General features: G+C 43.0%; 1 protein-coding gene across 1 annotated transcript; it reads left to right on the top strand.

The window, feature by feature from the left end:
* Positions 1-9892: 9892 nt before the first annotated feature.
* LOC109217054 (zinc finger protein ZAT10-like) lies at positions 9893-10984 on the top strand. Its single transcript, XM_019381285.1, has one exon. The coding sequence runs from the start codon at positions 10037-10039 to the stop codon at positions 10772-10774; it is 738 nt and encodes a 245-aa protein (XP_019236830.1). The 5' UTR covers positions 9893-10036; the 3' UTR covers positions 10775-10984.
* Positions 10985-13296: the final 2312 nt, after the last annotated feature.

Raw genomic sequence — 13296 nt, 5'->3', positions numbered from 1 at the left:
TTGGCATTGGTCGTAGCTTCACGGAAGCTCCGACCCTATTTCCAATGCCACCCCATAAAGGTAGTAACGACCTTCCCCTTGAGAAGTATCCTGCACAAGCCTGAGTTATCAGGCAGACTCGCCCGATGGGCCATAGAGCTCAGTGAGCACGATATCTCATATCATCCAAGGAACGCCATCAAGTCGCAGGTACTTGCCGACTTCATAGCCGACTTCATAGCCGACTTCAGCGCAGAGATACTACCAGAGGCGGAATTGGAGGCACGCCGTGCCCCCTCCAATGCCGACCTATGGACTCTTTACACTGATGGCGCCGCTAACGCCTCGGGATCGGGACTGGGACTCATTCTCGAGGTCCCCACGGGCGAAACAATTCGCCAGTCCATACGATGCCCCGAGATGACTAACAACGAAGCCGAGTATGAGGCTGATATTGTAGGTTTGAAACTAGCCATCAAGTATGGAGCTCGACGACTCGTTCTCCATTGCGACTCTCAGCTCGTGGTGAACCAGGTCACAGGGACTTACCAAATCAAGGAGCAGAGGTTGCAAAAATACCAGTCAGAAATCCACAGGTTAATGACCGAGTTCGACGAGTGCCGCTTCGAACAAGTTCCGAGAGCACAGAACGTCGAGGCAGACGGCTTAGCAAAATTAGCCGCAGCCACTAAAAACTTCAACAAAGAAAGCGTGGTCACCCTCCTCCATTCAGCCATTGATCACCCTGAGGTACTCTCTTTAAATTTGACTTTGGACTGGCGCAACCAATTTGTATCCTATCTGCAGGATGGAACACTCCCCCTCGACAAAAAAGAAGCCAAGAAGCTCCGCGTACAGGCCGCCCGGTATTGCCTGATAAACCACGAGCTCTACAAAAGGACGTTTGGCGGACCCCTGGCCAAGTGTCTAGGGCCGCAACAAACGCGGCCAGTGCTCGAAGAGGTACATGAAGGACATTGCGGTGCCCATACAGGCAACCGCGCCCTCGTGCGCTGCATAATACGAGCCGGCTATTATTGGCCCACTATGAAGAAAGACGCAGCAGAATATGTCCGCCGATGCGAACAATGCCAAAAGTATGCCCCCATGATACATCAACCAGGAGAACCACTTCACTCGGTCACTTCCCCATGGCCCTTCATCAAATGGGGAATGGACATAGTCGGTCCCCTACCAGCGGGACGAGGAAAGGTATGATTTCTATTAGTTTTAACTGTCTATTTTTCCAAGTGGGTGGAGGCAGGTGCGTACGCCCAAATACGCGAACAGGAAGTGATCGCCTTCATATGGAAAAATATTATATGCCGCTTCGGCATCCCCAAAGAAATCAGTTGTGACAACGGACGACAGTTCATCGGTCAAAAAATGACCGAATTCTTCGAGAAATGGCGCATCAAGAGGATACTCTCCACGCCATATCACCCTGCCGCCAACGGCCAAGCGGAATCCTCCAACAAAATAATATTAAACATACTAAAGAAGAAACTCGAGGACACCAAAGGGCTGTGGCCCGAGCTGCTACCCGAAGTGTTATGGGCACACAGGACCACACCCAAATCCAGCACGGGGGAAACACCGTACTCGCTGGTCTACGAAACCGATGCGGTCATACCCGTCGAGGTCGGCGAACCAAGCCTAATATATTCACACACCAGTGGAACAGAAAACGACACAAACAGGCTCCAAGACCTCGACGAAGCTGAAGAAAGGAGAGAAATGACCCATATCAGAATGGTGGCCCAAAAGCAACAAGTCGAAAGATACTACAACAAGAGGGCCAAAATAAGACCACTCAAGGTGGGAGACTATGTCCTTAAAGCCAAGACATCGGCATCCAAAGACCCAAGTGAAGGGAAACTGGGCACCAACTGGGAAGGACCCTACAAAATCACAGCAGTAGCCGGCAAAGGCGCATTCCAGTTGGAAACAATGGAAGGGAAAACACTCCAAAACAACTGGAACGTTACTCACCTCAAGTATTTCCACTTCTGAAAGGCGTCTCCCGAGTCGTACTCTTTTTCCCTTACCCAAGTTTTGTCCCAATTGGGTTTTCTCGGGGAGGTTTTTAACGAGGCGGCAGAGGGGACACTTGGAGATACTTGCGGAACAAGTTTATCATATCAACCTCTCCTTACGACCTCCAGGCCGACATGATAAAGGGACTGGACTAGCTTGATCTCCAATGTATGAAAGGCTACGGCCATCTCCAATGTATGAAAGGCTACGACCATCTCCAATGTATGAAAGGCTACGGCCATCTCCAACGTATGAAAAGGCTACGGCCATCTCCAGTGTATGAAAGGCTACGACCATCTCCAATGTATGAAAGGCTACGTCCATCTCCAACGTATGAAGGGCTACCGCCATCTCCAACGTATGAAAGACTACGGCCATCGCCGCCAACGGTCGACCTAGATTCGACTACGGTGAGTAAACGAATCGACGACAGTCGAAGTCGCCTGCATGGCTAAGGCCATCAGTTATATTATGGCTAAGGCCATCGCCGCCAATAGTCGACCCAGATTTGACTACGGTGAGTAAACGAATCGACGACAGTCGAAGTCGCCTACATGGCTAAGGCCATCAATTATATTATGGCTAAGGCCATCGCCGCCAACGGTCGACCTAGATTCGACTACGGCGAGTAAACGACTCGATGACAGTCGAAGTCGCCTACATAGCTAAGGCTATCAATTACATTATGGCTAAGGCCATCGCCGCCAATAGTCGACCCAGATTCGACTACGGTGAGTAAACGACTCGACGACATTCGAAGTCACCTACACAACTAAGGCTATCAACTGTATAATGGCTAAGGCCATCGACGCCGATAAGTCGACCCAGCTCGACTATGAGAGCAAGTAACTCCATTATCATCCAAAAATGCATATACAAAAGGACCCATTTACATCTCCAAATACAACAAAACAAAATGAATACGAGTCCTAAGGGGCTTCGACATCCTGATCACCGCCTCCCGACGGATCGCCATCTCGTCCACCGCCGTCCTTTGCCTGATAGGCCGCAGAAATCCAAGAGCCGGATTCTAGACGGTTGACATCTTCGGAGTTATAGCCCGCCCGGTCTGGGGAATCAGAACTATACCCACAAGTTTCACGAGCGACACAGACTATGCGCCGTTGCTCTTGAACCTCCGCCTCGGTGGCTCGACCCGCAGCTAAGAACTCCTCAAAGACGACCAATCTGGCCTCGGCGTATACCCACATATCATGCGCCTCGCGACGCGCATCCTCATCAGGCCTTGACGCAGCAGTCCGCTTAAGGACTTCAATCTCAACCGCCTTGGCATCAAGTTCGAAGGTCATGGCGGCAACCTTGATCCACAAATCAGCAGCTTCCGCCGCTACCCCACGGCCAACCTCCAACTCTTCTTCTTTAGACTGGAGAAGAGTCTCCAGCTCAATATTCCGGGCCAGGGCGGCCATCAGCTGCTCATCGATCTGCTCTAACTCGGCCACCCTCCGTTTCAGCTGGGCCTCCGATTGCTCCAGACCCTCACGGAAAACCCGAATTTCCGGGTCCTTCTTGAGTAGGTCCGCCAGCGCTTGATGCTTGACTCGGCACCGCCGATATTTCTTTACCACCTTGTTAAAGGTGGCTGCCTTCCTTTGCGCTCGCCGCCCCCTCTCTATCTCCAAAATGAGAGTCTAAAAAAGAGGAAAAGGATGAAAGGCAAGTCAACATGTATAAAAATTTATTTTACGATGCATGAAGAGAATCGAAAAATACCTGTAAGGCCTAGGCGGCCGCACATAGCAGGGTCATATCCGCTGCGGCCTACTCGCTGTGTTGCAACAGGTTATACCCCCCCGGGATCAGAATTCGACGGTTGGATCTACCTACCGTCATCCCTACACGGGCCGAACCCCGCGTTGACGCTTCCGCATCTTCCTGGGCGGCCTCAGGGCCCGCCCTCTCGGCATTATCGTCCGCCTCCCCAACGGCAGCCGACGAGCCGCTCTCCGGAATGCGTGTTGGCCTGGCGTCGAGAACGGCCCCCCTATGAGGAGCCGACCTCCCGGAACAGATGGCATCCGCCATAAAAACTGGCCTTGACTCTCAACGGGGCTCGCTCGCCCCCTCATCTGCCGTGGCTATCCCCTTGCCGGTTATCAACCGACGTCTTTTTCTTTCCGGCGTCTCCTCGCTCTTAGAGGTCTCCTCCACAGCCCGAGGGGATGGTGTCGAAGGAGTCGCTCCCCTCGCGGACGCCGCCACAGGCAGCGGTTGAGGAATCTCCGCGGCACCATCACTGGGCGAGCCGCAAGGAATGTATCCATCTTCAGAATCAGTACCCGCCCCAGGTAAGATGACGACGCTCTTTTTCTTCTTCTTAGGGGCGCTCCGACCTGCCAACGCGAATAAGTCAGATAACAAATACGTAGGGAATCCCCAAACCATAGCCAAAGAATTACCTGACAGGCCGTACTGCCGAAGAAATGCAGCCCAGGTACGGCACTCTTCCGCATAGGGTATTGTTCTTTCCACCCACGATTTAATGTCATCAACAAGCTGGGGTGGAGAAGCCCTCGCTGCGAATAAAAAAGAGGAGAAATAAAAACAAAGGTCACTATGGCCGTATGGTCGAAGGCGCAAGCAGCACTAAAATCTACAAGTAGAAATACTTACGTTCTGGATTCCATCTTTCCGGGAACCCCTCGGGATTCGACACCAGGTGCTCCGTCCTAATGTAGAAATATTTACGCCAAAAGCGGCGGTTGGGCTTATCATCGGCTTTAACGACCAAGCCCTTTGCGCCACGACCTTTCAACTGCAGCATGGTACCCCTCAGGTAGCCAGCGCTGAACAACTGTAAGAGGTGGTGGACCGAGACGCTGCACCCGGCCCTGGCCGCATAAGTGGTCATGATACGGCACACCTTCAAAGTATAGGGAGTGAGCTGGGCCGGACACACATTGTAAAAACGGCAAAGCTCCTCCACCAGAGGGTAGACTGGAAGGTCATAACCGATCAAGAACGGGTACTCATAGAAGGTGCAATATCCAGGCCGGTGCACATGGGCATAATCCGTCCCGGCCGGAACCATTTCCACGTGGTCCGGAATATGGTGCGTCTCTCGCAGATCATCTAAATGGGATCGTAGTAAAACGCTGTGCTCCCAGGGAAGATCAGTGCTTTTAGTTGGAAAATCCCTGCGAACGTGCGTCTCCTTCGGAAGGACATTGTCTACGCTGAGAGGAACAAGGGCCTTCTCCGCCTTTTCCCCTTCACCACCGGAAGATGGCGGAACCCTAGACCGGGCATTATCTTTGGCCTTTTTATTATTCTGTCCGCGTTTTGTCATGATTATGCTACTTGAGAAACGAAGCACTGACGATAGGAAGTGTGGTTTCAACAGAAGTGGGAGAGTCCCTCACGAAATAACGGTTACAGGAAAGGAAGGCAAAGGAGTGTATCAGAAAATACTTTTCAGCTGCTTGAAAGTGGAATCAGATCAAACCTCTCTCGTACTTATAAGGATAAGTTGCACAGGAATCAAAGAGTCATGATTCAAAACGTGCGCCGGAAACCAAAACGTCACTTCATCCTCTGAACCGCCTCGGGGGCAAATAGAACGATGATGTATACATGCAATGACATCATTCCAAAAAGGAAGCCACGCGTCAGCGGCTCAACAACGTTATATGTTTCACTTCATTCATATTGCCGCCCCTGGTCGAGGTCAAATTCTCCTAAGCCGAGGTTCGTATTTCTGCCCGTCGAAGACGCCCACCGAACGCGTCTCCAACGAGCGGAGGGACTAATTGTATAGGGTCAAATTTGACCCTCAGTATCCCTACGCCAGTGGGTACGCCCAATGAGTATACGCCGACCAACGTAGCGGGTACGACGTCGTTTAGAACTCAGCGTCCACACTAGGGAGACGTTACTTATCTTTGTAACTTTTTGATTCTTTCGAGGAAGGTCTCCTATTATATAAAGGAGACCTCCACATTGTAAAAGGGGGATCCGATCTAATACAACTCTCTCATTTTTCTGGCTTTCTCTCTCTATATCTCTACCTCTAACGAAAGTATCTTATTGGTAAACATTATCACTTTGCAATATCAGATCTACAACAATATTATCATCTTTGCATCTCTAGGCTCATTATATTTGATTACGGTTTACCCCTTTTCTATTTTTGATTGTTTTATCGCTTACAAAGTATATCATTAACTTTTGAGCCAAACACAAGCTTAAGTAAAAGCTTAAGGATACACTTTCCAAGTTAAAGTTAGATGTCACTTCTATTTTTCCCTTAAGTGATTGTCAACATTTAAAATTAGAGTTAGGCCTCTTGCATTAAATGCCACGACTACACATATGAGGGTAGGTGAACTGCATACCAAAAGGTGCATGTAAACATGAACCATTATATGTCAACAATCTATCGGATTGATTGTTTCTAAATCTACAGTGGCTCTCTAAGGGTGTTCAAATTTAAAAGAAGTGAAAAACAATTCCGATAAAGAATGTTCAATATGTGTTATATGCCTCTAAAGCGTAATATTTTATCAATGTATATAATGTAAATTTTCGACGAAGATTGGTTAATTGACCAACCTTGTAACCATGTGGCTTCACCACTGTAAATCTAGCATTCATATACAATTCAGATTATGAATTTGTTGACTCTACTTTACTGTAAAAAATATACTGTCAGACATTTCTATAACAATAATAAGAACTTGCATATGTCAGTGTTTATATTAATTCAATAGATACATGGCACATGTCTTCACAAACATGATTATCATCGAACATAGTTAATTACTATACATTCTCACCTTAATTGATTATTTAACTATAACAAATTAATATAGTGTGGTGTAAAAAATTGGTGCGGACCTATTTGGGACAATAATAAGAACTTGCATATATCAGTGTTTATATTAATTCAATAGATACATGACACATGTCTTCACAAACATGATTATCATCGAACATAGTTAATTACTATACATTCTCACCTTAATTGATTATTTAACTATAACAAATTAATATAGTGTGGTGGAAAAAATCGGTGCGGACCTATTTGGGACAATCCTCTATAATAATATATCATTATCGATAACAAGCAAAAAATTTCTAACCAATTTTCCTCTTTATAACATAAAAAATAATTAAAAAAAAAGTTTTTTTGATAGTTTCTATCTATAATGATCAAATAAAATTTAAATGTTAAATGCTGTAATGAAAATATAATAGCCAACCACTATAATAAGCCCCGGACAAATAAATTTATTATAAAAAGATTTAACTGTATAGAATGTGAGAGATCTCAGACATTTTTTTTTTCTAATGTAAGAAGGAAAGAATTATACTAGCCAAGTTAACAGTTCACTAACAGGACCAACTCATCATAGTATTCAACATTCGGCCCTAATTCGTTGAACAGTATATGTTAATAAGTAGTAACATCATGGGATGCATCGCTAAGATTGAACTAGCATGTCAAGTGGAGAATGACCACCTTTTTATTCTTTTGACTACAACTACATTCACTATTCAGTGTATCTATCTATATCTTATTTTAGTAAAATAGAATAATGCGATCAAGAGTTTGAATACCATTATATTCCAATGGGGTAAAATTTGCAGAAAATAATTCATATCTTTGCTTCTATTTTCATTTTATTAATCTGGTAATGAAAATACCAGGTATTTTCCCTTAAAGCCATCTTTAGTTAGTAATAAGAAATGGTCCAGCAATTAAATGTAATGGTATTGTAAGAGTGATGACTACGAGAACAGACTAATTAATTAATTAGTAGATAAGTTCAAATGGTGAAATAGGTCGTATGTCAAATTAGTACATAAACATTCATCATTTTTATAATGTGCAATTTGGGCAAGGTTCATGCATTTAAATTGGGTGAAATAGCGGTAGCCGACTCCTGAAAGAAAGTACTTAAGAGTCGGCGAACCAATTCAGTCGCAGTCACAACTTGGTGTTTCACTTCCAAACGCTCACAAACACGTTAGGATTTAAAATTTATGGGTTCGAGATTCTAATTCTTTTAAATTATTAAGTTTTAAATTAATAATTTTTACATATTCAAAGAATTTCTTAAAACAAATACTATATGATTTTAGCTGAAGTTATTAGATTTGTTCGAATTCATTGCTTTTACTCTCCCTCCGCCTTGCTTATGGATGCTCCTAATTAAAGCCTCTTCTATATGTCTTCTCCAAAAAGTCATTGCCAATTGGAAGAACCCAATAACTTTTATAACTTACAAAACTAATGCTATGTTTGACAATTAGTTTTGAGAAATAGGTGAGAAGGAGAGAAAATTTGGTTAGTCTAAAGATAAATTATTTTTTCCTCTACAAGTTTCTTAGTGTAACTGGTTTGTTTAGAAATATATGTACTCATATTTTTCACTACGATATGCATTTCGTGTCGTTGCTGGTCGGCCTACTTCTATTCCCCTTTTTTTGTCAACTAAGCAATAAAGGAAATTTTTTTTTCCATTTTCCCTTATCTTAGAAATTTTGACCTCTTTCATTAGATAGAAAAATTTCTTCGACAGTTCACTAAGAATAAATTATCACTTCTTTATACTAGTTCGAATTTGATACGATATCATCATTCAAACAATTGTTTTGGATATTTAAACTTCCGTGTGTTAAATTGTGTTTATTAAACTAGAAAGAACATAAGTTCTGCTACAATATGTTAAATCAGAGCAGTATAAGATATATATATATTTCGTCACAAAACATAGAATTTAAGTTCATGATAAATAATGATGCAATTAGTAAAAATATAAATAAGTTAATATATATAAGTTTAACTTGCATATACTGATAATATAAAAATTTCTAACGGTTTAAACTAAACCATTTACACCGCGTGGTGTATAAATATTTTACACGGTCAATATGTGTAAACTAAATCCAAACTAGAAGCACCGCGTTGGGAGGCGTTTTGTTTCTTTCAGAGTACGGTACAATTTTGACCTTTGACACAGTCCAATAGTCTTACTAGTCTTCAGTCTTTGTTCACTCTCTCTCTTCACTAAAATACTATGCTTAGGTTGCTTCCTCTCCAAGGCCCACAACCAACACACAAAATTTAAACTTCAGTTCCACTTGTACTTAGCATATGCGATTAAAGCCGGACTTAGAATTTAAAGTTTATAGGTTCTGATTTTATCATTAAACTCATAACTCATTTTAGTTATTGGGTTGACATAATAAAGTCAAATAAGTGGGTTTGGCTGATCTTGGACAGGTCAAGATGTGCTGAATCAATAAATGAATGGATCAATAATCCGCCCAAAAATTACTTAATTAAGCTGAGATGAGTTGGATCAAAATGAGCTAAAATTTGATCATAGCCCAACCCACCCAACCTTATCAAGCTTTAATTAATGTACGTGTTTCCTATGAATTATTTAATTATCAAATAACATTTTTTTCGTTTTCGATGGTTATATAACGTACCAAATAGAAAAAAATTATTTGTAAGATATTTTAATAAAATTACTTAGGTATTAATTTGTGTTAAAATCAGCCCAATTTTAAATGTGCTGGTCAAGATGGATTATATTTAACAAATGAACGGGTCAATAATCGGCTTAACTTTGGACGGAATGGACGGGTCAAATAAGTTTTGGCTCAAATTGCCTCCTCTAGGTTAAGACTTAAATATTTATATATATTTAATGAATTTTAATAGAAATATATAATCTAAGCAAAATTTACTGAGTTGTTCCGAACCGGTATCTACTTTTCTGGTTCCGCCTCTATCTACCACTTGGCACTCAAATACTCCCTTTTTCCAACGTGCTCCACTCCCCCTTCCCTATTTTAATATCTTTCCATTCAATTACTTGAGTAACTATCTCACTTCTTTCTCCTTCCCACGCAACTTCGCTTACTTCCCCCTTTATATATCCCACACACTTTCTTCTCCACACTCATTCACTCACAAAATCTTCTCTACCTACAACATATTCAGAATTCATTCAAAATCAAGATTCAATCACATAATAATATTGCTATGGCACTTGAAGCTTTGAATTCTCCAACTACAACAACTCCACCAACTTTCCAATTCGAGAACAACGGCCAACTTCGATACCTTGAAAATTGGACTAAAGGTAAAAGATCAAAAAGGCCTCGTAGTATGGACCAACAGGCTACTGAAGAAGAGTATTTGGCTCTTTGTTTGATTATGCTAGCGCGTAGCGACGGTTCTTCTAATCAGGAACAGTCTCTACCACCACCTCCAGCACCAGTGATGAAAATACACGCGCTGCCGGAGGAGAAGATGGTGTACAAGTGTTCAGTTTGTGGTAAGGGTTTTGGATCTTATCAAGCTTTAGGAGGACACAAAGCTAGTCACCGGAAGCTCGTCGCCGGCGGCGGAGGAGGAGATGACCAGTCCACTACCTCCACTACCACTAACGCGACAGGAACTACTAGCTCTGTTAACGGAACCGGAAAGACTCACGAGTGTTCAATTTGCCACAAATGTTTTCCTACTGGACAGGCTTTGGGCGGACACAAAAGGTGTCACTACGACGGCGGTAACAGTAACGGTAGCGTTAGCGTTGGGGTGACGTCATCAGAGGGTGTAGGGTCCACTGTGAGTCACCGTGATTTTGACTTGAACATTCCGGCGTTGCCGGAATTCTGGCCGGGATTTGGTTCCGGCGAGGATGAAGTGGAGAGTCCTCATCCGGCGAAGAAATCGCGGCTATCTCTGCCTCCAAAATTTGAATTATTCCGGGAATAGTAAGACTTTTGATTTGGTTACTTGAAGATTACTTCTAGGAGTCAGGAATTTTGTAGACAATTATTACTATTTTTCTTTAGATTCTTTCTTTTCTTATTGGGTGGGTGAAATTTTTTACTTGTTGTCTGTAAATAGACCTAGTTACAGCGAATATTCAATTGATTGATTTAATTTTTGGTGGAATTGCTTTGGCCGCGCTATTTTTCTTTTGCACTATGGTTTCTCTGATTTAATTTTTGCTAATCAAACTAAATTAAGTAGGCAGCATCATGTTTCTAAAAGGAGTTGTAATTACTACACAATTAGTGCTATTCAACTGAGTTTCTACTCTTTCCTTAACTATTCAACTTTTTCATGCTCTCTTTCTCTTATCCTGTTTATGTTCTTATTTGACTTCTACTCTGAGATTTTAGAATTAGTTAAGGAAATAAATTTAAATACGCCGTATGTGTAAATGCCGTTTAAAAAAATATCATTTGAGAACTTGTATAGAGAAGAATTGGGTTCAAGCAAAAAGGGAAAGAAAAGGTAAACGCTTTTCGCATTAGAAAGATTGTAAAGATCGAAGTTTCGCTGTCAATGCCATATTACATGTCACGACCATTTGGAACGATTACGCGTTTGCTTTACAATTACGAGTGCTGTTACGCGGCGCCTTTCTGAGATTCCTTAGAAGGGCGACGTAAGGCTAGGCAACTGATGTCAGTGCAGTTGCTGTCCGTCAACTGAGGTCCCCTCCGTACGCTAGACGAGATTGTCAGTGCCGTACGGGAAAACCAATGTCAAGATCAATTGAGAGAACAGAAATGAGAATTCAGAATGAAAGAAAGCTTGATTGCATTAATGAAAGCTATTACAGAAAAGCAACGCGGTGTCGAGGGGGAGAGACACCAGTACAGAGAATTGCTTGCTTGCTAGAAAGTTTTGATTGCTTGATCCCCCCTAATAGTACTTAAAAAAAATAATCCAAAGTTACAAGACTAGACTTGACTAAGCTAGAGAAACATAATAGAAGTACGTGAAATAAAACTACTCTATATTTACAATGAAAATGACTTAGTTTTCTATAAGGCAGCAGCAGGTCCGTTGTCAGCATCAGTGTCTTTGGCATCACGGTCTGCACGCGCGGCGTTGTCTGCGCGCGCGGCGCTGTTGGCTTCTGCCTGCGGCTTGGCGCTCGCGAGGGATATCGGTGGGGCGACAGAGGCACCTGCGCGCTTGTCACTTGGCGCGGCCAAGACCACGGGGCCGTCCGTGGCGCTAGGCATTGGGAGGTTTGCTAGGACGCCATGGGGCGCGCCCAAGGGGTCATGGGGCATGGCTGGAAAGCCGCACATATACGCGAACGCGATGAAGGGTGTGCTAATACTATGCGAACGCGAGGACGAGTTCGCGAACGCAGTGAAGGAATTACTGGGGGTCCTGAAATTGGCCTACGCGATCGCGATGATGGGGACACGAACGCGAAGGAGACCAACCTGAAGCTATGCGAACGCGGGGGAACTAATGCGAACGAGATAAAGAAAATCCCTGTGTAAAAATTGCAGAAAATCTGATACCATCCTAAGTCCAAAACCACCCCGAACACCTCCGAAAACACTCCCGAGCCCTCGGGGCTCCTAACCAAACCCACACAGTAACTCAACAACATCCTATGAACTTAACCGTGCGATCAAATCGCCAAAATAACATCAAAATCAATGAATCAAACCTCAAAATCATCATTTTTCATCCTAACTTCATAAACTTCAATTTTTAGATATTTAGGTCCGAAACACGTCAAATGACGTCCGATTTCGACCAAACTTAACAGAAAGCGCTTAACACATATATAAGACTTGTTCCGGGCGTCGCAACCAAAATACGAGCCCGATACCATAGTCTTTTAATCAGTTTTCATTTCCATTTTCCTTAATAATTTCAGAAAAATAATTTCACAGAAAAATTCTTTTCTCGGGCTCTAGACCTCGGATTTCGACTCCGGGCACATGCCCGAGTCCCATATTTTTCTACGGACCCTTCGGGACCGTCAAATTACGGGTCCGGGTCCGTTTACCAAAAATGTTGACCGAAGTCAACTTTAATCATTTTAAAGCTACATTTTGAAATTTTTCACAGAATTTAACATATAATCTTTCCGGTTACGCGCCCGGACTGCGCACACAAATCGAGACAAGTAAAAAAAATGAGGTTTTCACTTATTTTTTTGAACATGAAGAAATAAAGAAGCCATTGCAATTGCCGGAAAGACTAGGCCTAGGCCTCGGAAGCGCGGAATGAATGAGGAAACGGGTGATGACCCTTTGGGTTGTCACACATATATATATATATATATATATATATATATATATATATATATATATATATATATATATATATATATATACGGGATTTTTCAATGAATGTTTTTGGTTGATACAAAATATAGGGGAATTGGTATATAAAATAAGCTTATATAGATTGTCAAATCAATCAAACAACCAAATTAGAGAATATAGTAGAATCTTTTCTTTGGCTTCGGT

Source organism: Nicotiana attenuata, unplaced genomic scaffold (assembly GCF_001879085.1).
Source record: "Nicotiana attenuata strain UT unplaced genomic scaffold, NIATTr2, whole genome shotgun sequence".
NCBI classification, from domain to species: domain Eukaryota; kingdom Viridiplantae; phylum Streptophyta; class Magnoliopsida; order Solanales; family Solanaceae; genus Nicotiana; species Nicotiana attenuata.
The sequence above is the reverse complement of the archived record's forward strand: the minus strand, read 5'-3'. Positions and strand labels throughout refer to the sequence as shown.

What these genes read in the sequence shown, in the direction of transcription:
- LOC109217054 (XM_019381285.1), top strand. Translation starts at nt 10,037, where the DNA reads ATGGCACTTGAAGCTTTGAATTCTCCAACTACAACAACTCCACCAACT.